This window comes from Aethalodelphis obliquidens, unplaced genomic scaffold (genome assembly GCF_003676395.1).
Source record: "Aethalodelphis obliquidens isolate GAN/ISIS:26980383/991018 unplaced genomic scaffold, ASM367639v1 scaffold18, whole genome shotgun sequence".
Taxonomy (NCBI): domain Eukaryota; kingdom Metazoa; phylum Chordata; class Mammalia; order Artiodactyla; family Delphinidae; genus Aethalodelphis; species Aethalodelphis obliquidens.
In genome coordinates, this window is record NW_020837962.1 from 3,957,075 (window position 1) to 3,984,106 (window position 27,032).

Sequence of the window (27,032 nt, forward strand, 5' to 3'; positions counted from 1 at the left end):
CTTGAAACTTCACTATGTATCTAGAGGTTAAAACTTTGAATATTTAATTATTTAATGTCATTTTTGAATCTTCCTTTTTCATGAAAGAAAACTTTTGAAAGTCAGCTTCTTAATTTGACTGTAACTTTTTTCCTTCATCTTTAGGAATGGTTCTAAGAATAATTAGTGATAAAGGATGGGCCGTGGCTATTGACTTACTGTTAAAGCAGTAGAGTTTTACCATTTCCTGTTATTAATTGGGTCATTAGCATTTATTCTGCAGAACTGGGAGTGTTCTATGTATGATAATCACAGTATTGAGGCTGGGTAGAGTCCAGAATTTTCTTCCCAGATATGCACTAAAATCATACCTGCCTTATAAATAATGAATGTAGCTAAAAACTAAGTGGACTTTCTGGTGGACACCGCAGAGGGAGATCAGGAACTTTAAGTCATCTTGTTGCAAACCATGTTAAGAAATTCTGCTTCTTTCATTTACTCCAGTTGTAGAATTCCTCTTCCTTGAAAGTTCTTCTGCATATTTAAGATACAGACAGGACAATTTAATTTATTACTTGTGGACAACATAGGCAAACATAACCCAGTGTCATTTTTATTTTGGATAGACATTAAGTTGATTGGAAAGGGGATAGAACCAAATATGGTAATGTCACTTTCACGGTCACAGTTTTAGGGCTCATTTGTCAGTATTTTTTAGACATACTTGTCTTAAATGTCGGTAGCTTTTACATCAATAATGCTTTCTTTTTTATATTTTAAAGAATGTGACAGAATTATCTGATTTGTACCTTATAATCTACCCACCAAATGCCAACAGTATTATTTAGAACTCTTATATCTGTAGCCAAAATATTTTTGAAATCTTTTCATGAATTTCTATAATTTATTTAAGAGCAGTGATTTAGCACACATCCATTCATTTGTTCTTAGCAGTTTTGGTAAACCAAGTTGTTTTAAGTGAGATAGGAGAAGGCTTGGGGATTGTTTGGAGGGAGAAGCAGGGCATTGGGTAAATTGCCAGGTGACAGAAACCTGAGCACTTCGGAGAAAAACCTAGTAGACTGCCTGGTACCTGCTGTTATCCTGTTGTTTGTTAGTAAGAGGGTTGTTTGTACCCTGAATGTTGCACACATAACTTGATACTGTTTCTGTTAACTCATAGTTCTATACGACTGTGAATTAAGTAGCTTTAAATTTTCTAAGTGTGAGTTAACATTAATGCAGAAATATTTCAGTTGCCACTGAGGAAAAAAACACACTGAGGTAACCATTCTCTTGGCCACTAGAGGGCATGTACACCATCTGCTGAAATTTATGCCATACTGCAAATGGTGCTCACTTAGGAAAATAAATATTTTATGCTGGTGAGGATGTGCTGGCCTCCTATAAATAGCCTATTTCCAGCCTCCTCATTATAGGAGGTACTGAATATACTGTACATCATTAAATGGAGTTGAAACACACAGACTGGGTCAAGTTATAATCTGGTACTCATGTTTTGTTCTTCACTAAATTGTAAACTCGGTGAGGAGGAGCTTTGTCTTATTTATCTTTTTATCCCCATTCAGTCTTTAACAAATGTTTATTTTGTGCCTGCTTTGTGCCAGGCACTGTCTGAGCTGCAAATGTAGTGATGAACAAGTGAGAGCTTGTGTTTCATGGAGTTAAAATATGGAGATAGGGGACTTTCCTGGCAATCCAGCGGTTAAGACTCTGCACTTCCAATATAGGGGGCGCAGGCTTGATCCCAGTCGGGGAACTAAGATCCCACGTGCTGCGCAGTGCACCAAAAAAAAGAAAAAAAATGTGGAGATAGACAACAAACAGGAAAATAAATAAACAAGATGTAGGGGGATGAGTAGTATCCCCCCAAAATTTGTGTCCACCCAGAAGCTCAGAATGTGGCCTTATTTGGAAATAGTGTCTGTACAGATGTCATTAATTAAGGATCTCAAGATGAAATCATCCTGGATTTAGAATGGGTCCTAAATCCACAGGGAAGAAGGCCCTGTGAACATGAAGTCAGGGACCAGAGTGATGCAGCCTTAAACCAAGGAATGCCTGGAGCCACCAAAGGCTAGGAAAGAGGCAAGGAAGGATTCTTCCCTAGAGCCTCCAGAGAGAGCACAGTCCTGCTGCAACCTTGATTTGGGGCTGCTAGCCTCCAGAACTGTGAGAATAAATTTCTGTTGTTTTAAGCCACCAAGTTTGTGATAATTTGTTATGGCAGCCCTAGGAAACAACATACAACGTAATATTAGGTAATAAGTGCTACAAAGAGAAATAAAGACGGGTGATAAGATAGATATGAGAGCAGGGAGGGTGGGCATAACTATTTTAGAAGACAGAGAAGACCTCTCTGAGGAAATGACATTTGAACAGATACTTAGAGTGAAGCCTGTGTGCTATGATCCATCCCTGAGGAAATTTGGGGAAAGCCCTCCAGGAAGCAGGAGCAGTAAGTGCAAAGGTCCTGAGGGAGGAACAGGATGGGGGGGTGCGGAGCAGAGAGGAGAGCGGTAGGAGATGAGGGCACGGAGGTGTCTTGTGACTGTGGTGTGTCCTGATTACACCTTTGATTTGTTGGGCAAATGAAGGAAAGAGGAATGCTGGCAGTTAGGTTCCTGTGGCTGTTCTATTCACCTGGCAGCCATCCAGGCATTTGGGAGGGACTGATGGAAACACTGCAGCTGGAACTTGCGGTTGGACCATCTTTACATGTTGGTGAGCATCAGAGTGAAGAGGGACAGCCTGCGTGCCAGCAGCCTTCCACTCCAACCTCAGCCCAGGGTCAGGCTGGCTCACGTGCTTGGCCTGCTCATCTGAAAGAGAACCTCAAAAGTAAGAGGCAGGGGCCAAGGTGTCTGCTTTGAACCAGCCCCTGGGTTTATTTGCAACCCAGCAAACAAGGGGTGTAGACCTATGTGAATATACATGTGTTTTGTTCCCCAAACTTCCCTTTTTCCAGATTTAAGAAAGAACTATGGAGGGAACTCTGAAATGTGTAATCATTTCTCAAATACAGCTTTGCCTGGAGAGACACTGAAACTTTGGGGAAATGATTGCAAAATTTATTTTACCTAAAGTGTAACCAGAGCCAGTTTAATAACTTTTAAATGATAATTTGCAATAGAAATAAACAGATAACTATCACTTCACGTTATTTCCTCTTTTTATTATTTTGAAATGTTAATTTTAAGTTATATCCTTAAACATGCCACTTTTCAAAATTTAATACAGACTCACAGTATTGTGAATATTTGAAAAATAGTACGTAAAATATACTTTGCCTGTTTCTTGTGTTTTATTTTATATATATATATATATTTTAAATTAATTTATTTATTTTTGGCTGCGGGTCTTCGTTGTTGCACGTGGGCTTGGGCTTTGTCTAGTTGCGGAGAGTAAGGGCTACTCTTCATTGTGGTGCGCGGGCTTCTCATTGCAGTGGTTTATCTTGTTGCGGAGCACGAGCTCTAGGCGTGCAGGCTTCAGTAGCTGCGGCTTGCAGGCTGTAGAGCACGGGCTCAGTAGTTGTGGCACATGGGCTTAGTTGCTCCACGGCATGTGGGATCTTCCCGGGCCAGGGTTCGAACCCGTGTTCCCTGCATTGGCAGGCGGATTCTTAACCACTGCGCCACCCGGGAAACCCGTCTTGTTTTTCAAAGAGCTAGTATTTTATAATTTATACAACCTTTAATCCTCTCATATAGTTGTTTAACCTTATGATCTTCATTTCATTTCTTTGGCAATGAAAAGTAAAAATAATTTTACTTATGGGGTTGTTTGTATTGTTTGTGGAATTTCTTTGGTCAAACTACTTGGAAATTTTAGTACGAGGTCTTCTGAGGATACAGGCTCTTTCATAGAAGCTATGTAGCCCCTTGGAAAACTGTAGCAGTGGTGCCATCAACAAGAATAAACCCTTACACTGTAGAAAGGTCCGTAAAGGACCCCTGCAAATGGTCTAACCTTTATTCATTTTTAAATGTTTAATCTGGGTTTCTCATGGAGACTTGGAATTCACATCGTTTTTACTTCCATTGATGTGTATTTACATAAACACATATGTAGTTGCATACATGCATGTAGAGAGATACATGTTTATGGGCCATATGTCTCCTCCTGTGAAGCCGCCTGAGATAACATGATGGGAGAAGAGGTTGAAACTCACCTCATTTAATTATTAGCCATGAAACATTTCTTAATATTTAGAACCAATTTATTCCATTTCGTTTAGGAGATTGGTCAGAATTGAAAGAAACTAATGAGTCTATTTTCTTTCTGTTACTTTTCATTTCTATCTTGTATCCAGTATTAACTAAGTGACTAAAATTTCTGAAGATCTTATCTTCCTTTGTTCATGGTAGAAAGGCTTATACACCATCATAGCCTGGGTTTGAAACCTTAAGAACCCAAACACTGTATAATTCTACATTGAGCCAATTCTGGATCAGCTTGTTGAAAACATTTTAAGGAGTTTAGCAAAAGAAAATCCTGTTTCGGGGCTTCCCTGGTGGCGCAGTGGTTGAGAGTCCACCTGCCGATGCAGGGGACACAGGTTCGTGCCCCGGTTCAGGAAGATCCCACATGCCGTGGAGCGGCTGGGCCCATGAGCCATGGCTGCTGAGCCTGCGCATCCGGAGCCTGTGCTCCGCCACGGGAGAGGCCACAACAGTGAGAGGCCTGCGTACCGCAAAAAAAAAAAAAAGAAAATCCTGTTTCAATGACTACTTTCTGATTTCCTCAGTTGTTTGAGAAATTAGTTATTTGCTAGATTTTTTTAGATGTTAAGATTAAACATTCTGACTATCTCAGTTTCTACCAGAGTGAAAACCAATTGATCTATTTAAAATGGAATCTTACTAGAATTAACAGGTGATTTAGATTTGAAAGATAGTATAGTATATTCCACTACAATCAGAAATTTCCCCTTTTATACAACATACCAATTTTAAACTTTACCAACAGGTTAAATTTCTGTTGTACTTTTTGGATCTGACGTTGTCCCAATGATCAAATCAGCTCCAAAATTATTAAAAACATAGTGCTGTGTGTTTTAGGGCTAGAAAGAACCCTTTACATTTGCCAAGTGCTTTATAGTTCATCAAGCTCATTCTTCTCAGTAACCCCATGATGAATGGTCCCCATTTGCCAGATGAGGAAACTGAGCTTCACATTGAAGCATTCACTCCAGATCATTTAACTGTCAGACTTGAGCTTAGGTCTTCTGACTCCAAGCCCAGCACTCTTTCCTCAAGAATCTCACAGTTGGGCTTTTAAAACATATAGAACAAAACCAGACAGAACGAGTGCCCACAAGGCCTTCTAATAAGGAAGAAATTATTCTGCACAAGAAGGCAGAATGTGTCTGGTGAGGACAGTTAATTGGTTTGGCAGAATGGTGGGGTATTCTGTGCTAAGCTTAGAGAAATGGAATGAGCAGGTGGAAATTGGGGTGGAGGAGCGAGAGGGCTCTCAGCAGACTGACCTGACAAGAGAGGAGGGGTGCCATTGTGGAATGCTGGGTTCTGCGTGTGGTGGGGAAGAAGGAGCCCCTTAAAGGATGACCTTGAGCACCAGTGGAGCCAGTCAGAGGTAGCCTGATTTCCAGTAAGTGTGAAGGTGTGTTTGGAGTGAGGCGGGGAAGAGGTTGAGGAAGAAATGTAAGAAAGGTTACAGATCATTGACCTAGTTTGCCTGGAGTTGCTAAACAAAAGCAAGTGAGTGCTTGAACTTGACAGTGAGGTTTCAAACCAGGGATGTAGGAGAACTGTCCACAGAGGGTGGAAAGACCTGCTTAGCAAGTTTCAGCTCTGAATTGCCTCTGTAAAAGCTGCCCTGTTTGTTGTCTAAATGAAGGGAAAGGTCAGCCCTAACCGGCAACCTTTTTCAAAGCCTTATTAAAAAATGAAATGCAACAAATTGAATTTGTTAAATTATAATGGCATGTCTTTCTTGTTTTGAAATATTTCCCTTTACGCAGTGACCAATGATACCCCAGGCAACTAATTCTGCTCTCGTTCTGCAGCCTGGAGTGCTCGGGTACTTTGAGTTCAGCGGCTCACCCCAGCCTCCTGGTTATTTGACCTTCTTCACTTCAGCGTTACATTCATTAAAGAAAGGTAAACGTGATTCATATTAAGACATTAGTACTTGAACAGAAATGTTTGTATATTGATATTTTCTGTTAAATATGTTATCTTTATGATTATATATTTTAGTTTTCTTGATTCTTTTTCTCTGTATTTGTGTTAAATAATTACATTATTTTATGGTTCACTGGCAAACAAAATTTTGTGCTATTTCAAGTATAGCCTCTTAAATGTTTAGAGACTATTATTTTTTTAAATGTAGCTTGATCACACAGCATCTGCAATGATATATTTTGCACTTCAAATTTTATTATATCATAATCTCTTTTTTTGTGTGGCGTTACAAATTTTGGTCAAAGTTTTCAGTGGTTGTATTGTCAGTTGGATGTATCATAATTTAGGAATACATTTTCTTCAAGAAGTATTTCTATAAGGATGAAAGTCATGTCACATTACAGGATAAGCCTACTGCCAGGTTCACTATTCTCAAATCCATATATATTTTTTTACTTAGCTAAATCATGTATTATTTGAGTGTCCTACTTTTTAAATTAAACATTTTTCATGTTGCCCATTTTTTCGTGTTGCTCCATGTTGTTTCTCTGTATCAGCCATGACCTTATGTCAGTTCTCTTCTAGATACTTTGATCTGCTCCTCATCTCCTTGTTACCACTCTGGTCCAAGCCCCTTTCCCACCCCTACCCTAGGCCAGTGGGCACTTAACTGGTATCCAGTCTCGCCCCTCCTTCCTCACACTAGGGCCTTTGTGCTAGTCCTTCTTCCTGAAATGTGCCCTCTCCCTCCCCATTCCCCAGGGCCCAGCTGTCCACTTGTCAAACCCCTATTCATCCTTCAGATTCCAGCTCAAATATCACATCCACAGTCTACCCCCCTGGAGAGAGATTTGTTGTTTTCTTTCATAGCATTCAACATAGTTTGTATTTATTGTGTTAGCCAAAATGTTCGTTCGGGTTTTTCCATAACATCTTACGGAAAAGCCTGAATGAACTTTTTGGCCCACCCAATATGTGTATAGTTATGAGATGATTTGTTTACTGTCTGTCTTCCCTGGGCTGGGAGATTTCTGAGGGTGGGGATTGTCTGTCTTCAGTTTAGTGTTCTTTCTCCAGCATCTGGCACATAGCAGGGGCTCAATCACTATTTGCCAAATGAGTGATCAGATTGATGGCCATGTCATCTTTCCCTCAGTAGGTCAGCCAAAAATATGTAGTCATCCTCCTATTACTGGATATTACATTGCTTCAATATTTTGGGGGGGTATTATAATAGTATACTATTAATACGTCAAATAATTATACTACTGGCTATTTTAATATGTCCATTGTCTTAAGGTTTTATACATAGAGAATCTACTGTATTCATGCTTTTCATGCAGGGGACTCTGGGAGAGGAACTGAAGCTGTCACATTAGGTGTGTCTTCTGTCCACCTGAAAGACTTTGAGCTGCACAGCTTCAGGTGACTAAGAAGGCTCAGTGAGTCAGAGTTTGAATTTTGAAAACAAAGTACTATCAACTTAAATAAGCTTAAGCAGATAGATGTTCAAAAATCTTCTTAGAAAACTAAATGAAGTCCTTCGAAGATTATGTATAAAAGGGTAGCCTAGAGTCAGTCACTAAAATGATGACAGCATTCAAGTACTTGAGTTGGAGAAGCTATTTCAAGATTTGGAAGGATGTTTTGTTATCCAGTTGGCTTATATTGTGTGTTTATGATTCATCTTTTTCATTCAGAGGTTTCCAAAATTTTGCTTCTTTTTGGAAAAACCTTTCTAAGTATAAGATAGTAGCCTTTTTTCCTCCCTTTTTTTTTTTTTTAAAGTATAGTTGACTTACCCTTGTTTTTTTCTTTTTTTTTAAGCAAGGAAGGTAATAAATGGATAAAAACTACTTGAAGGTACAAAATGAACCTTTTGGTCAAATCACTAATTTTGACAAATGATTACATGAAATTTCTTCTCAGAATAAATCTAGCTCAATTTACCTGTACTACATTTCTTCACTCTCTTGTGATTCTGGTTGGGTCTTATAAAATCCTGCTGCATATGAACTTTGCAAGAACTGAGTTCATTCTAATTAATAATTTATACCCCATTTTTTTGGGTAAACTCCCACTTGAGCTTAATGAACCATTTTTCGAAGAAAAAGACAAATTTGGAAGGATTACCTAAAATAAATCTTGCCTTGAGCATCTGGGTTTTTTTCCCCTTTTCTTTCTCCCACCCTGGAGTCAAATGGTATTTTACTTATTATTAATAACCAGTGTTAAGTAAGAGAAACATGTGCAGATTTTTTTTTTAATGGGACAGTTTGGAATGTAAGTTCTAGGTCATTGTTGTGTTTCTATTGTTTACACAAATTGAGGCCTGAGGAACATTTGACACAACTTAACATTTGGTTATAGAGAGCTTAACTGACGAAGTGTTTAGTCTGTTGTGGTAGAAAGCAGATATCCTGGTTCACCAAGCCACAAGCATATATAAAATACACATCTTTCCATTGCCTAAATTTTTTTTTTTTAATTGCCTTAGAAATAGCCAGGATACTCTCTAACATTCGTTTCTTGAAGCTAGCTGGTCATCAGTCTACAGATATTTGGAGAAGGTACCATATATGAAGCATCCTGCCTGGGTGCTGTGGGGTTGCTGAGAGGGGACATCTCAGTTACCTGTGTCCTTTACCTATTGCTCTCCAACTTGGTGCTGATATGTCAGTTGATGTCGGCCCTCCTCTTAGGTGGTGTGGGCAGTAACCCTTTTGTTATATTTCTGTCCATTATTTTCCTAGCCATTTTACCTTTATCATTTTTTATTTAGCAGTTCTATATTTTCATGTAGTTAAATCTGTGGTTCTTTTTCTTGATTTATTTTTTTAAGAAAAATCTGGTCACTAATTAGTTCACTTCGTTTTGAATTTTAAAGTTATTTGGCACTTTATGCTGCCTGGATTTACTTTGGCTTAAAATACAGAACACAGTTGATTTTCCTCCCTTCTTATTGGCTAATCAATTAGCACCATTCACAAAATAATGCTTTCTTTATCCTTCATCTTGATGATGCCTGTTTTATCACAAAATATTTTCTAATATGTAATTGGGTCTATTTCTGTGTTTTCTCTTGGTCTAGATCCCTTTATATGAGTAAATATAATTTCATTTTTTACGTTGTAAGTAATTACCTGGTGAACTCTGGACTCAGTGTCCTCTAGTTCTGGTGTTTTATGGAATATTCTTTTATATCCATCTATGCATTTGGCTGAATTTGGGTTGGAATTTTATTAAATGTTTAAGTTGACTTAGAGGTAATTGACATGTTCATAAAACTTAGCTTCCCTTTCTAGGATCACAGCATGATATTAATTTATTCAAACCTTCCTTTCAATTTTTTGTAAAAGGTCTTACACATCCCTCATTAATGGTTAATCCTTTTAAAGTGCTGAATGATTAACTGTGGGCTGGCAGTCTGTGTGTTTCAGGATCCTGGGGAAGCCCATCTCTGTACTTCTTCACTCTTCCCAGACTGCAGAGCCTGTTCTTCTTGGAGCCTTTCCACCTTTGATCTTGGCAGACAGGCCTAAAGAAAATTTGGTAGAGGGGTTGATATTTTTAAGTTGCTTACTTGATTTTCTTCCATCTTATGATTATTTCATTATTTACTGTAAAAATGTGTTCTGGTAAAATGTTATATTCTGTTATGATTCAGTGACTTTTTTTTTTTTTTTTTTTTTGCGGTACGCGGGCCTCTCACTGTTGTGGCCTCTCCCGTTGCGGAGCACAGGCTCCGGATGCACAGGCTCAGCGGCCATGGCTCACGGGCCCAGCCGCTCTGCGGCATGTGGGATCCTCCCAGGCCGGGGCACGAACCCGTGTCCCCTGCATCGGCAGGTGGACTCTCAACCACTGCGCCACCAGGGAAGCCCCAGTGACCTTTTAAAAGAGAAAATTTGCAACAAATTTTGTTCAAAAGGAATGCAGTGCCGCCTGGGGGACAAGCAGTGGCCCGGGATCTGGCAGTATCTGGTCCTTAGCCTTTGTCTACCCCTGGCAGGGTTATAAACTTGAACAAAACATTTAACTTTTCTGTGTTTGAGTTTCTCTGTCTGTAAAATTGGAGAGGGTGGAGGTAAGGGTAAATGCTTGTTTTACAAGGCCACGTCATGTGTGAAGTATGTTGTGTGTGAATAAAGTAATAGTCTGAAAATCTGTAGCAGTTTAATGAGAAAGCCTTTGGCTGAAAGCACCTGAAGTAAGTACTGTGTCTGTTTTCTTAAAAGCATCTACACCAGATAGTATGTACCTTGACCGACTAGCAGACACAGGTCTTCCTCTTCCCTTTTCCTGGGAACACTCTATATCTGCTGTTTTTTGTGTAGTTGGCCCTCCGTATCCACAGGTTCTTTACTTTTGGATCCAGCCAATCCTGGATTGAAAATATTAGGGAAAAGAAAATTCCAGAAAGCTCCAAAAAGCAAAAATTGAATGTATCATGTACCTGGCAACTACTTCCATAGCATTATGTTGTAATTACAACTGTTTACTTAGCATTTACAGTCTATTAGTTGTTATAAGTAATCTAGAGGTGATTTAAAGTATACCAGAGGACGTGTATAGGTTACATGCAAATACTATGCCATTTTTTTTTTCCTTTTTTTTTTTTTTTTTTTGCTGTACGCGGGCCTCTCACTGTTGTGGCCTCTCCCATTGCGGAGCACAGGCTCAGCAGCCATGGCTCATGGGCCCAGCCGCTCCGCGGCATGTGGGATCTTCCCGGACCGGGGCACGAACCCGTGTCCCCTGCATCAGCAGGCAGACTCTCAAACATTGCGCCACCAGGGAAGCCCCCTATGCCATTTTATATAAGGGACTTGAACATCCATGGATTTTGGTATCCAAGGGGAATGGGGGGCTGGAACCAATTCCCTGTGGACACCAAGGGATGACAGTACTGCATGGTGTTCTTGCTGTGGAACTGACTGCACATCTGTCCCACCAAAATTTGAGCTGGTTTGTTCAGACAGTATTTATTGAGCGCCTTGAGGCCAAGGTTTTGTTGTCTTTCTCCTACAACTCTTAACAATTTAGCTAAAAGTTTGAATGAATGACTAGTTAAATGATACTTTACCTTGAAATTGCTCAGGTTGGAGTGATTTTGGCAGAGGGATGTTGAGTCATTTTGGATCCCCTCCCACCACCACCTCTCCTCATGCCTGGCCTTTCAGGTTCCATAGACCAGTGTGCAGGAATCACTCCCACTGGACTAGATGGAGTCCCTGCCTGGCTCATTCTCCTTACTCTTTTTTCTTGGCTTCTCGCCATCCCGACACTAGAGTTCTCATGGATTGAATTGAAATTCACATGATACTTAAATGTCATCTTCAAAATACACTAAACTGTTAACGAAAGACGTCGTTTCCACTCCCTTCATTCACCTTTAGGAATTCCTAAACATAGTTGACAGGGAACCTTGTGGCATTAGTTTTCTAAGGAACACCTTTGGAAAATACTGTTGTAATGAATTTTTTAGAGGAAGAAGTAATTCCAGTGTAGGGTCCCTCTACTCCACTAGGTGGCGTCTGATGGTGCTGTGATTTGCTGGTAGAATTGAGTCAGGGCACAAGAAGCTCCCTCCTCCATATCCTTTTTCACAAATAAAGCTTTTTTGGAGCACTTTTCTGTTAGATTGTGAAACTTTGTACAACATCAAGAGGTCTGAAAAGTAGGATTTTCTTATCCTGAAAGTGACATTCTTAAAGTCATTGGAAAGACAAGGGATTGACTTCTTAGGCAAGGTTGACTCTGAAATTGCTTTATTTTCTCAGGTTCCTGGGTCTCACTCTTGGGAGTTTGGACCAAGCATTGGGTTTAACAATTCTCTGTGAATGAAACAGGTTCTAGGTCACTGGTTTTCCCACATAATCTCATTTGTTGTCACTGTACTCGCTTAAAGAGGGAAATCTTTTTCTAACTAGCTGCCTGTGTTCTGAGGCCCTCTGGTGCTGATTAATACACATTAGAAATTCCATACCTTTTGTTCCCATACCTAAAATTGACTTTTTAATTATGTTGCTATTATTTTAGCAAGGATGTGATCATATTTCATAGGAAATGCCTTTATTCCTATTATGACATCTCTTAAGCCTTGTAAGTGCTGCTAGATAAGCACTAAGGCCAAAACCAGACATCCCCGCACTTTGAATTAGCTTCAGAAGCATGACTTATTAATTCATCAAACATTTGAGGATCCACTTTGTGCTACAGCCGTAAAGAGGAGTAAAACTTGTTCCTCACCATCGGGGTGCCACCAGCTAGTGTGGCCAACAGGTGGGCTTACCCACAATGTGAGTGCAGTGACACGTCTGTGACAGGCTTCGTCGGAGCACGGAGGTAGGGCGTCCGGATCAGTTCAGGGAAGACTGGAGGTGGGGAGGATTTCCCAGGAGAATGAGGGGTCAGCCTTCAGGTAAGTGTGTAAGAAACGGGAGAGTGGAAGATAGGCGGTGTTGAGAAGAACAAAAGGAGTGCGGAGAGCTCAGAACTAAATTTAGTGCCCATTTGTAGAAACTTTGATTCCTTGAACCCGTGTGTTTGAAAAATTACACCATCTTTACTTTCTAATTGTCTTGTGGTATTTTCTACCTTTTTAAAGGTGTCCTGTTTTAGTAGTGTGTATGTGTGTGTTTTGATTTTTGATCCTATTTCTTCAAGGTTTTTGGGGGGTTTTGGTTTTTTTGTTTTGTTTAAGCTGAAATGAGACTCCTAGACAAAGAACCAAAAACACTAAAATCTTAGAAACCTCTCAGGGATCACCTTCTATAATAAAGTCACAAACTTATAGTGAAACGACTCGACTCGGTGCAGACAAACCCCGTTCTGGTCTCCACTTGACCACTTGTTATGTAACACTGAGCGTGATAAGCTGATACTGGACGGAGGGCTTTACCTGGATGATCCAGTCTTCAGTGCCACTCTTTGAAGTAGAAACTGTTATTATCTCAGTGTTACTGTCTCAGGTGAGGAAGCTGAGGCTTGGAGGAGGTTGTTAACAGAATCCAGGACGCTGTGAGGCAGAACAGTGGCTCCCCAGAGATGTCCACATTCTAATCCCCAGGACCTGTGAATATGTTACATTACATGGCAAGAGAAAATTGAGGTTGCCTATGGATTTGGGTTGCTAATCAGCTGACATTGAGAAAGGGAGATTATCCTGGATTATCTGAGTAGGCCCAGTGTAATCAGAACGATTCTTAAAAGTGGCATTGAGAGGCAAAGAATATTGTCAGAGTGATGCAGTATGAGAAGGACTTGTCCGGCCATTACTGGTTTTGAAACGGAAAGGGCCACAAGCCAATGCAGGTAGCCTCAAGCCAAGGAATGCAGGTAGCCTCTAAATGGTAGGAAAGGCAAGGAGATGCATTCTCCCCTAGAGCCTCCAGAAGGAACATTACCTGCTGTACCTTGATTTTAGCCCAATGAGGCCCATTTTGGACTTCGACCTCCAGAATTGTAAGATAAATTTATGTTTTTTTAAACTACTAAGTTAGTGGTAATTTGTTACAGCAGAAATAGCAACTTGATATAGTCACGTACCAGTAAATGAGGAGTGAGATAGGAATCCAGGACCACATCACTCCATCTGCCTCTGTAATCTCCGGAGGTGGGACAGGTGGCACAATATGGTGATTCCTACCTCCTGGTCTTTGCCCATGATACTGCTTAAAATGCAATGCCTTGCCCTAGTTATTATCTGCCTTCCTAATTTTTCAAGGCCTAACTGAAGTCCTCTGGGATTTGTAAATATTGCCCAGCCAGCATGATGTCTGGCACACTGTGGACATCAAGTGGAGATTTCCATCCACTGGCTCCCTTCTTGGAACTCCTGTTGCACTCGTTGGCTGTGTCTCCCACTTAGCAACCAACGTTGTTTTCTGATTTTCCCTTAGACTTTAGTAGTATCTTCCTAACAAGTAGGCAGAAACTGACTGTTCTGATCAGTCATGTTAGTGGCAGCTGTCCTGTGTGACCACAGCTCACCAGTCACCCCTTCTCACTGGTCTTCAGGTTCCCCATCTGCAGGATAAGGGAACTTTGCCCCAGTTGCCTCTAAAGGAAACTTCAGCTTGAAAATGCATTGGCCCTTGGCCTGTTTTTTTTTAGACCTGGGAGCTAAGAATTGTTTTTATATTTGTAAAGAGTTATTTAAAAAAGAAGAATATGTGACACCTATGCTAGACCCTAAGAGCAGCATAAGAGGGGATGGAGGAGGGATTTCTAAGCAGATGTGTTTCTTTTGTGAAGTCTTTGCCTCCCTGAGGGTTTTTTGTTTTTTTTTTTTAAAAAGGAATTTAATTGAAATACACACAAGGGACATTTGAATTGATCATTTTAATATTATGCTCTGGTTAAATGAGAACAATGGTGTGAGGGTGTTAAGTTTACTGTCATGTCAGTATATAGAACAGTGCATATTTCTATAGTTTATGTTCCCCTAAAATGATGTATTTGGAACTATATTTTTCTTGCCCTCCTCTCTAACTCACAAGAAAGAGAAAAATCACAGCTAAGGAGTTAAATGTTTACTTAGAGTTTAGCGGTATTTTGGCATGTACCAGAATGTGCATATTGTATCTCTGGTGCCCATATGCCAGAGTTTTTTTCTAGATAATTGCTTTGTGCTTTATATTAAGAATTTTGAGGGAGTTCCCTGGTGGTCTGGTGGTCAGGATTCAGTGCTTTCACTGCTGTGGCCCGGGTTCAATCCCTGGTTGGGGAACTGAGATCCTACAAGGCATGTGGCGCAGCCAAAAATAGAAAAAAGAAAAGAGAATTTTGACAGTATACAAATCTCAGTCAGATTTCTGTGGAAAAAAATGCAAGCAATAGCTATAGTTCATACATTGAAAACAAACATTTCTATAAACTACTGCATTTCTTTGAAGATTTTTTCATTTTAATGAATGTATTTAAAGTGTGTGAAATCATCTAGCGAATGATGATGAATCACCATGTAAATGTTGAGTAATCTTGGAGGGGCTGTTGTTATTCCTTCTTATATAATCCTGTCGTTTTCCTTTTTCTTCCTTGTCCAAAACCTTGTAAAGAAGAGTGGGAAAGCAGAAGTTAATAAAAATGGCAGAGTATAGAGTAAAATGAGAATCGTTGCCAGGGTGGAAGGTACCACAATACAGGTTTGCCTTTGGGGGTGTCACTACTTCCCAGAGTAAAGAAGTGAGAGAGGGCTTCCCTGGTGGCGCAGTGGTTGAGAGTCCGCCTGCCGATGCAGGGGACACGGGTTTGTGCCCCGGTCCGGGAGGATCCCACATGCCACGGAGCGGCTGGGCCCGTGAGCCATGGCCGCTGAGCCTGCGCGTCCAGAGCCTGTGCTCCGCAACAGGAGAGGCCACAACAGTGAGAGGCCCGCGTACCGCAAAAAAAAAAAAAAAAAAAAGAAGTGAGAGAATTTTTCCCAGGGAGTAAATAACTTAGCCATGTAGATTAAAAGCCATGTGACTTAACCCAGTGGTATTCAGTTTTGAAGTATTTCATGGTTTATTTGTTAGCAGTTTCCTTTATCAGTATTTTTCTTGACCTGATATTCCATTTTGTCCTATGATCCCTGAGAGATTAGCTCACATGACAGCCTCCTGGAGAGCAGATGGCCATTCCTGATGTAAAAATTTCCATGTTGTTCAGTTCCAGCATTTCTGCTCATTATTTCATTGTATCCTTGGGTACCTTACTTTGTAGGACACCAAGTGCTGTTTACTCTAGCCCTCTGAGAGAGAATTAATTTCAGAAGCTCGGCAGTTTATACCCAGAGTCACAAGGTTTAGAGTCCCACCTTTTCCTTTCCGAAGGAGAGAGTGGGACACATTCTTTAAAATAATCATTCTCTGCTCTTAAAAATAATCATTCACGAAAAAATCTTTGTCTTATGTTTCCTTCCCAGATAATTGTCCATTATTAAGATTTACTGGCTAATGGGCTTATTATCTTAGCCTAATGTTCTTCCTGAGTTACATGAATCTTGCTTTTTCATCATTGCCACCTTGGCACAGTCCAGTAGAACTATAAGATGAACAATGGAGGTATTTAAAAATTTCCTGGTGGCTGTGTTAAAATTTAAGAAGAAATAGGTAAAATTAATTTAATAATTTATATTTTATGTAACCCAGTGTACCCAAATTATTAGCATTTCAGCATGTAATCAGCATAAAAACTATTGAGATATTTAACTTTTTTTTTTTGAACCAAGTCTTTTATACTTAACAGCCCCATCTCAATTCAGCTGCTAAATGTTCATTGGACATACTTGATCTGTATTTAGAGTTCATAAAATTTACAGTTGAAAAAGTGATTTATATACCAAATATTTATATTGTTTCATTTTACTTATTTTATTGAAATATAGTTGATTTACAATATTATATTAGCTTCAGGTTACATACCCATGTTGTCTTAAACATACTTAAACATTTTCTGATAACTGAATTGAGTATCACTTTTAAATTAAATTAATTAAAATCAAATAAAGTTAAAATTTAGTCCCTCGGTTGCTCATATTTCAAGTGCTCATTAGCCACATATGGTTAGTGGCTACGACATAGGACAGTGCACTCATGGCCTAGGCCTCATTATCCAAGTATCCTGGGGAAAACAGTTATTTCCTAAGATACTGAGTCTCCTTCCTGCAGGCACATCCTTGAGTTAATGCTTCAGAGTGTCCTCCTGGTAGTCTTGGTAATCTGGTAGTTGCTGAGTGCGAATTGTGTAGCTTTGCTTCTGGCAGGACGCTTTATTATTAACTTTAAAGCACAGTTAAAAATATATTAGTAGAAAATAATCTGAAATAAATATATATATACATATGTACATATCTGAATCACTTTGCTATACACTTGAAACATACAATATTGTAAATCAACTGTACTTCAATAAAAAGAAAAAACTATTCTCTTTTGCTAACAGAAGAAACGAATTCTTGTTCTTTCTGGAATGTGTGAGAATTTTAATATTTTGCCTCACTGAGGTCTTGCCTCAGAATGTGTTTGCTTTACCTTAATACTGAACTGAAGTTTTAATATTAAAAATTGAATTTAAAGCAGTGGTTTTAAGCAAAATGAAGTAGTCTGATATTAAAGCATTAGGCAGTGGCCAAAAACAAAAAACCTGAATGCACACCAGAAAGGTCACAAGTGAGCCAGATGAATCTGAATGGAAACCAGATGGAATTTCAGATCTTTCCATTCTCGATGCATCCTTGGTGGTTGCCATGAGGTAAATGGTGACAGTGGCGTGTCGAAGGTACAAGAAGGTCAGCGGAAGCTCCACCTATGGGGGCGTGGGAAGCAGGGGTAGAGCATTCTGTTAGTGGCAGAAAAGAACCCTAGTCTCATAAAAGATAGCAAAGGGTAAACCTACAATACATGCTAAAGTAGACAATGTTTAATGGATCAAAGAAAGGCTGTTTGTTACTCAAAGCACACAGACAGCGAATCAGCATGATAGTATTCATTCTGCTCACCCCACGTCTCATGGGGAGCCTAGTGGTGGCTGTGTGTGCAGTGGGTTGCCTTGTAGCTGAGGGACACAGGGCCAAGGACTCAGCACCTTTTGTAGCAGGCAGCAGTCTTCATGCTGTGGTCACCTTGACCTACTTAGTGTCTATGTGACCTGCTACAGAAACTGCTCAGTAACTACTGCCTTCACCCAGGTGTTCTTTCAAGATGTTGTTACATCTTGCAGGTGTCTTTCTGACACCTTGCACTGGATGGTTAATAGAGACTATAACTGGCCAGTTACCTGGCTAACAGTTTATTGAGATTTTTTTTTTCTTTATTATGTTGAGGTAGGTTTCCTCTTTGCCCACTTTCTGGAGAATTTTTATCATAAATGGGTGTTGAATTTTGTCAAAAGCTTTTTCTGCATCTATTGAGATGATCGTATGGTTTTTGTTCTTCAATTTGTTAATATGGTTTATCACATTGATTGATTTGCATATATTGAAGAGTCCTTGCATCCCTGGATAAATCCCACTTGATCATGGTGTATGATCTTTTAGTATGTTGTTGGATTCTGTTTGCTAGTATTTTGTTGAGGATTTTTGCATCTATATTCATCAGTGATACTGGTCTGTAATTTTCTTTTTTTGTAGTATCTTTGTCTGGCTTTGGTATCAGGGTGATGGTGGCCTCATAGAATGATTTTGGGAGTGTTCCTTCCTCTGCAGTTTTTTGGAAGAGTTTGAGAAGGATGGGTGTTAGCTCTTCTCTAAATGTTTGATGGAATTCACCTGTGAAGCCATCTGGTCCTGGACTTTTGTTTGTTGGAAGATTTTTTATCACAGTTTCAATTTCATTACTTATGATTGGTCTGTTCATATATTCTATTTTTTCCTGGTTCAGTCTTGGAAGGTTCTACCTTTCTAAGAATTTGTCCATTTCTTCCAGGTTGTCCATTTTATTGGCATAGAGTTGCTTGTAGTAGTCTCTTAGGATGCTTTGTTTTTCTGTGGTGTCTGTTGTAACTTCTCCTTTTTCATTTCTAATTTTATTGATTTGAGTCTTCTCCTCCTTGATGAGTCTGGCTAATGGTTTATCAATTTTGTTTATCTTCTCAAAGAACCAACTTTTAGTTTTATTGATCTTTGCTATTGTTTTCTTTGTTTCTATTTCATTTATTTCTGCTCTGATCTTTATGATTTCTTTCCTTTTGCTAACTTTGGGTTTTGTTTGTTCTTCTTTCTCTAGTTCCTTTAGGTGCAAGGTTAGATTGTTTATTTGAGATTTTTTTGTTTCTTGAGGTAGGCTTGTATTGCTATAAACTTCCCTCTTAGAACTGCTTTTGCTGCATCCCATAGGTTTTGGGTCGTCGTGTCTCCATTGTCATTTGTCTCTAGGTATTTTTTGATTTCTTCAGTGATCTCTTGGTTATTTAGTAACGTATTGTTTAGCCTCCATGTGTTTGTTTTTTACGTTTTTTTCCCTGTAATTCACTTCTAGTCTCATCGCATTGTGGTCAGAAAAGATGCTTGATACGATTTCAGTTTTCTTAAATTTACTGAGGCTTGATTTGTGACCCAAGATGTGATCTATCCTGGAGAATGTTCAGTGTGCACTTGAGAAGAAAGTGTAATCTACTGTTTTTGGATGGAATGTCCTATAAATATCAATTAAATCTATCGGGTCTATTGTGTCATTTAAATCTTGTCTTTCCTTGTTAATTTTCTGTTTGGATGATCTGTCCATTGGTGTAACTGAGGTGTTATTAAAGTCCCCCACTAGTATTGTGTTACTGTCGATTTCCTCTTTTATAGCTGTTAGCAGTTGCCTTATGTATTGAAGTGCGCCTATGTTGGGGGCATATATATTTATAATTGTTATATCTTCTTCTTGGATTGATCCCTTGATCATTATGTAGTGTCCTCCCTTGTCTCTTGTAACATTCTTTATTTTAAAGTATTTTATCGGGTATGAGTATTGCTACTCCAGCTTTCTTTTGATTGCCATTTGCATGGAATATCTTTTTCTATCCCCTCACTTTCAGTCTGTATGTGCCCCTAGGTCTGAAGTGCGTCTCTTGTAGACAGCATATATATGGGTCTTGTTTTTGTATCCATTCAGAAAGCCTGTGTCTTTTGGTTGGAGGATTTAATCCATACATGTTTAAGGTAATTATCGATATGTATGTTCCTATGACCATTTTCTTAAATGTTTTGGGTTTTTTTTTTTTTTTTTTTTTTTTTTTGTCAACCTAATTTTCACTGTAACGGAGAGCAAGCCCTTCTCTAGTCAAACTTGGGTTTGTTTTTGTAGGTCCTTTTCTTCTCTTGTTTCCCACTTAGAGAGGTTCCTTTAGCACTTGTTGTAGAGCTGTTTTGGTGGTGCTGAACTCTCTTAGCTTTCGCTTGTCTGTAAAGCTTTTGATTTCTCCATCGAATCTGAATGAGATCCTTGCAGGGTGGAGTAATCTTGGTTGTAGGTTCTTCCCTTTCATCACTTTAAGTATATCATGCCACTCCCTTCTGGCTTGTAGAGTTTCTGCTGAGAAAACAGCTGTTAACCTCATGGGAGTTCCCTTGTATGTTATTTGCCATTTTTCCCTTGCTGCTTTCAGTAATGTTTCTTTGTCTTTAATTTTTGCCAGTTTGATTACTGCGTGTCTCGGCATGTTTCTCCTTGGGTTTATCCTGTATGGGACTCTCTACACTTCCTGGATTTCCTTTCCCATGTTAGGGAAGTTTTCGACTATAATCTCTTCAAATATTTTCTTGGGTCCTTTCTTCTCCTTCTGGGACCCCTATAATGCGAATGTTTTTGCGTTTAATGTTGTCCCAGGGGTCTCTTAGGCTGTCTTCATTTCTTTTCATTCTTTTTTCTTTATTCTGTTCTGCAGCAGTGAATTCCACCATTCTGTCTTCCAGGTCACTTATCCGTTCTTCTGCCTGTTATTCTGCTATTGATTTCTTCTAGTGTAGTTTTCATTTCAGTTATTGTATTGTTTATCTCTGTTTGTTTGTTTTTTAATTCTTCTAGATCTTTGTTAAACATTTCTTGCATCTTCTCGATATTTGCCTCCATTCTTTTTCCGAGGTCCTGGATCATCTTTACTATCATTATTCTGAATTATTTTTCTGGAAGGTTGCCTATCTCTACTTCATTAAGTTGTTTTTCTGGGGTTTTATCTTGTTCCTTCATCTGGTACATAGCCCTCTGCCTTTTCATCTTGTCTATCTTTCTGTGAATGTGGTTTTTGTTCCACAGGCTGCAGGATTGTAGTTCTTCTGCTGTCTGTACTGTGGTGGATGAGGCTATCTAAGAGACTTGTGCAAGTTTGGAAATTTTATTATTATTTTATTGATTTATTATTATTTTTTGTGGTACGCGGGCCTCTCACTGTTGTGGCCTCTCCTGTTGCGGAGAACAGGCTCCGGACGCGCAGGCTCAGTGGCCATGGCTCATGGGCCTAGCCTGCTCCGCGGCATGTGGGATCTTCCTGGACCGGGGCATGAACCCATGTCCCTTGCATCTCCAGGCAGACTCTCAACCACTGCGCCACCAGGGAAGCCCATATTATTATTATTATTAACTGAATAGGATCATGCCATTGTGTTGGACCATTGTTGGGGGAGGGGAGAGCATGATTCTGAATTTATTTTTAATTATTAACACATTCAAAGACCTTAATTAAAGTATTAAAGCTTCATTCATTTTAGGACAAAATTACTCATTTTATAAATGACAAAAGCCCCTATTGTAGAAAGCCCTGGAGCCCTGCTTAACAGAATGTTCTGGATATGGAGATGAGAAGTTTTACTTTCTTGTGTCATTTTGACACTGTAAACTTTCTCTGCTAATTCATGTACTCCTTGTACACATGGGACTGCAAACTTAAGCTGCTTCTTCCAGCAAGATTTCCACTGTATGCAGGAACTTTAAAAATGTGTGATTTTTGTAAATTTCTCTGTAAAAAATAAAATTTTGAAATTATAACATGTTTGGGCATGTTAGAATCTGCTCTGTGCAGGCGGCTGTCCATTCTTTTTTTTTTTTTTTTTGCGGTACACGGGCCTCTCACTGTTGTGGCCTCTCCCGCTGCACAGCACGGGCTCCGGACGTGCAGGCTCAGCGGCCATGGCTCACAGGCCCAGCTGCTCTGCGGCATGTGGGATCTTCCCGGACTGGGGCACGAACCTGCGTCCTCTACATCGGCAGGTGGACTCTCAACCACTGCGCCACCAGGGAAGCCCTGTCCATTCTTATTAATGCAGTTAAACAGGTTTTTGAATGAACCCTTTCAACTTTTGAGTCAAGCTGTCACTACTTATTCCTCTGCTCCAATAAATCATGTTGGTGACTTTGGCGGACTATCAAATGAGTTTCCTACTGGCTGCTTTTCCTTCACTCCTCTCTTTATTGATGGCAGTCTACCAAAATTCAGCCCTCTCCTGGAGAGTGGTGTCTTTGCTTCTACCAATTCATATCCTCTCTTGGGTCCTGCTTTTTCTTCTGACAGCTTTGGAATCTGAACTTATATGTTATGCCTTTTTTTTTTTTTTTTTTTTTCGGTATGCAGGCCTCTCACTGTTGTGGCCTCTCCCATTGCGGAGCACAGGCTCTGGACGCGCAGGCTCAGCGGCCATGGCTCACGAGCCCAGCTGCTCCGCGGCATGTGGGATCTTCCCGGACCGGGGCACGAATCCGTGTCCCCTGCATCGGCAGGTGGACTCTCAACCACTGTGCCACCAGGGAAGCCCTATGCCATTTTTTTAAATTTAAATTTTGAACTAATTTTATGCTTGCAGAAAAGTTGGAAGAATAGAACAGGGAGTTTCCTAACGTCCTGCCTTCACTTAGCTTCCCCCATTGTTAACATATTATTTAACCATTTGTTAGGGTGCTTTTGCCAAAACTAAGAAATTAACATTGGTGCAGGATTATTAACTAAACTGCAGACGTTATTGAATTTTGCCAGTGTTTTCACTAATGACTGTTTTCTGTTCCAGGATCTGATCTGGGATCCTACATCACATTTAATTAGTCTCCTCCTATAACAATTCCTCACTCTTTCCTTGTCTTTCATGATATTGACACTTTCGAAAAATACTGGTTGTTTATTTTATTGCTCAAATTGTTCTGGCTTTGGCCATTAGGAGCATCTTAGGTTGGCGCCTGTGTCCTTTGAACATATCCCCCTCCTTTTATGAGCACATCTTTCGTTCTGACTTGACAAGATGTTTCAGGCTCATCTTGTACTTCCTTTGCCCCAGCTCTGGGATCAGCCTCTTCTCCAATAAGCCCTGGTTTCTTTTTATTGGAGAGTGACATTTAGAAACCCAGATCTGTGTACAAGATATGCTCTTCAGTATTAGGTGTCATTACTTCTAGGCCCTTTCAGCAGAAAGAGCTAGGACATATATGTATTTATACCCACACACATGCATGCCTCCATAGTTCTATATCTGTTATCTGTGTCATAAGTCGTAAGGTTATACAAAAGTTCATAAGTTTATACTAATTTTTTCTGATTCCAGTTTAACACCGCAGAGTTTATTTTAGATTTCCCCTCTTCGTATGTAACTTTTCTCCTGCCCTGAGAAGCCTGGCTCTCATCGTCTTTAGTTTTACAGTATTCAGTCAAGATACCGTTTGCTGTTCTCTTCTGGTTCAGTTCTTTCTCCCCACTCACCACCCCTTCACTGAGGTGTGATGCATTTGCAGTACAGCTAGGTTGGTTTGTTAGTGCTTGTGTTCCCCACTGGATCCCCACACATGCTGGTTGGTATCATGATTTTAGTTTTTGCGTGTGTGAAGGCTGTGAGCTTTGCCGTGGTTCTGATACTCAGAGGAAAGTCAGGCTGCCTCACCCCTGTTCTCCAGTTCCCATTACCCACCCACCCCTTTGCCACCCACCCTGTAAGTAAGCCATTTCCGTCATTTCTGGTTTATTCTTTTTTTTCTTTAATATTTATTTATTTACTTATTTTTATTTGGCTGTGCCAGGTCTTACAATTGTGATGCACGGGATCTTTGTTGCGGCACGCAAGATCCAGTTCCCCGATCAGGGATTGAACCCGGGCCCCCTGCATTGGGAGCGTGGAGTCTTAGCCACTGTGCCACCAGGGAAGCCCCATTTCTGATTTCCTCTTCTTGTGTTTCTTTGGTTTTGTGCCATTTTAAACTCATCAGGTTTGTGCTAGATTGTCCAGTCGCTGTTAGGGACACGGTCACTCTCACCTCATCCTCAACAGCCACTCCTCCTCTGAGAGGAAGATGCCGCCACTGCTGGAAGATGGGCCGTGTGGTTAAGCTAGAAACTTCGTGTGTTTAGCACCTACATATTTTAACTACTTAAATATCAGTTGGTAGCATTTAAAGTTTAACTGATATTTTATTTAACATTTGCTAATAAAGCAGAAAGGGGATAGGAAAGAATGCACCTTTTCCTACACTGTCTTATCCACCTCCTTTAATACTAGATATTTTAGTCAGTTCTTAATCACACAAATATTACATTAAATATACTCCTTGGGGGGGAAAAAGAAAGCTTCACACCTAAGGATAAAGTCCCCTTTGATCTCCATCCCCCAACACGAAACAATTTTTATTATCCTTTCAGATTCTGTATACATTTCTAAACATACGTGCCTGAAGGGGAAAACATTTTATGTGTGACGCTTTTTTCCACATAAAAGGTGTACTTTATCTTTCTTCAGCTTGCTTTTTTTCTCATATGTGTCTTAGAAAATCTATTCATGTTGTATAGATAGCCCTGCCCCACTGTTTTTAACAGCTGCAGAGTACTTCTTGGTGACTGTCCTTGCTTGTCTCTTGGTGCACATGTGTAGACACTAAGAAGTGGAGCTGTGGGGCTGCAGGCTGTGTCCCTGTCCCACTGTGGTCACTACAGCAGATGCTCTCCCAAGCGGCTGCCATTTTACCCTTTCCACCAGCTTTGCATCAGAGTACTCGTTTCTCTGCTGGTCATCAATATTTGATATTTCCTGTGTCTCAAATTTTGGGCATTTTGAAGGTGAAAAGTGGCATTTTGTTCTCATTTGCTTTCCTCTGAAATAGTGAGGTTGAGTGTATTTTTAGCCTTTTATATTTCTTTTTCTGTGATTTGACCATTTTTAACTGCTTTCTTTTTCTTACTAATTTATATGAGTTACTATATATGCTAGATTGATTCATTTAACTAATATTTATTAATCAAGAGGTCAATATGCAGATGCCCAGACACTGCTTTAGGTGCTGGGGTAACAGCAATAAACAAGGTTTCTAATTTCACAGAACTTAAGAGGAAGTTAGACCAAAGAAAATCTAAATAAATCAGTAGGATTATGTACCAGTTAATAAGTGCTATTAAAAAATTAGAGTAGGGCTTCCCTGGTGGCGCAGTGGTTGGGAGTCCACCTGCCGATGCAGGGGACCACGGGTTTGTGCCCCGGTCCGGGAAGATCCCACATGCCGCGGAGTGGCTGGGCCCATGAGCCATGGCCACTGAGCCTGCGCGTCCAGAGCCTGTGCTCTGCAGCGGGAGAGGCCACAACAGTGAGAGGCCCGCGTACCACAACAACAACAAAAAAAATTAGAGTAATGGTAGAGAGAGGACCTGAGTCAGGAGGGAGCCCCAGTTTCCCCTTCCAGACCATCCTCTGAGTGTTTTCCCAGAGGCGGGTGGTCAGGGAGGGCTTCTCACAGAAGGTGGGGTCAGAGCTGAGATCTGAATGATGAGAAGGAATTGGCCGTGGAAGTGTCCAGACAGAACAGCATGTGCCTGGGCTTCCAGGTGGGGCTAGTGAGTCGGGGGGACACGGACGGATACAGTGCAAGTGCTTGTCAGAGACAGGTGCACAGGAGTAGACATGAGGTCTGTTTCAGGAGGTTGTTTCTTCGGCTTCTCCTTTTCTGTCTAGGCTAGGTGCCCAAAAAGAGCTTTGCTCTGGGGAATTTGTGCGTCAGGATTTGATCACTGGGTTTTGTGGTTGCTTTAAGGCATAGGCTTTTTCTTTTTAATAAAGGAAAATTTTCTGTTTCAGATTACCTAGGAACAGTACGATTTGGGGTTATCACAAATAAACATCTTGCGAAACTGGTATCCTTAGTACACTCTGGAAGTGTGTATTTACATAGACATTTCAACACATCACTTGTAAGTATTTTGAAATCACGTTTATATTAGCGCAGTGGTTCTAAACCTTGTTTGGATCACAGACTTCTTTGAGAATTGGATAAAATCTATGGATACTCTCTCTAGGGGAGTGCACATGATTTTATATTGCAAACTGAGAGTCCCTACAGCCCCTCTGTAGAGCCCATGCCCCTGGTTTAGAACTCATGCATTAGAGGGCTCTTGGATTTAACATCTAGAAATTCTGTTTATATTCTTAGATTTTGATACAGCCTTGTTAGTTTTCCTTCTTGGATGAAATTGCAGCTACTCTGTTGGAGAAGTGTTACTCTGGGCTCATGTTCTCAGAGGTTAAGCTTCCTTTGGGCAATGTTCTTTCTTCATTTGTTCCATTTATCAAGAGTAGTAATGTGACATGCTTTTCTCCTTTAGCTGATGAAATGGATTTTGAAGTTCTTGTCAAGTCACAGTGAGAAGTTGTTGGCTTTCCGCCCCAGAGAGCCTCGTTTTCCATTGTTGTCTTTGTTCCCTGATTTTATTTGCTTTCTGGTGGACCAGCCCCAACTCAGCTATTTCTGAGCTTTTGACCTGTATCCTGCTTAGTGCTGTGCTTCTGCTCTGTTTATTGCTACTTCCTCAGTCTCAGCACTGAGTTTATTTTTCTTCAGTATTTTCTCTCTCTGACTTCATTGATGGTGTCAGTGACTTACAGGTCGAGTGAAGACCAGATCTCCCGTACCCAGTGTGCCCAGCCCTTTAATCCCACGCTCCCCTCGGCTCAGTGTGCAGACCTCATGCTGTTAGACCCTCCTGGGGGGCGCCCTCAGTGCCAGTCACCCTGGCTTCTGCATATCTCTGTATCCCAGATGGCTTTACTTCTCGCAGTTTATATTCCCAAAGTCAAATGTATTTCTGTGTTTTCCAGATAGAAATGTTGATTATGTTTTTTCAGACTCCCACCATCCCACTTTGGGAATCACTGCTGTGATGGTTTCTCCGACCACCCACCCACTCTCCTTGTTTCTCTGTCTAAGCTTCTTTTGACTTCATCTGCCTTTGCTATCCTTTTCCTTCATCCTTCCTTTATAGCATGCTATACAACCAACATATATCATGTTTATGTATAGTAAAGGGTACTGAGGAAGAAATTTAAAATAGACGGAGAAAAGAAGGTAGGACTGAGAACGATACTGAAAAAGATATTGGGTTTACTGCATCAGTTCCATACTTTTTAAGGTTGGTTGGTTGGTGTAGCAGCAGAATTCCTTTTAGCAAATGAAATAATACTGG

General features: G+C 40.3%; 1 protein-coding gene across 7 annotated transcripts in view; it reads left to right on the forward strand.

Annotated features, from left to right (window-relative positions):
- TXNDC11 (thioredoxin domain containing 11) overlaps nt 1-27,032 on the forward strand; it is a 66,146-nt gene that overhangs the window by 19,449 nt on the left and 19,665 nt on the right. For 5 of the 7 annotated variants that reach the window (XM_027117380.1, XM_027117379.1, XM_027117376.1 and 2 more), the window contains 2 exons: nt 6,032-6,125; nt 25,651-25,763. In XM_027117380.1, coding sequence (XP_026973181.1) covers nt 6,032-6,125; nt 25,651-25,763 — 207 coding nt within the window. The remainder of the gene's footprint in view (nt 1-6,031; nt 6,126-25,650; nt 25,764-27,032) is intronic. The other 2 variants (XM_027117382.1, XM_027117383.1) reach the window with 1 other exon arrangement.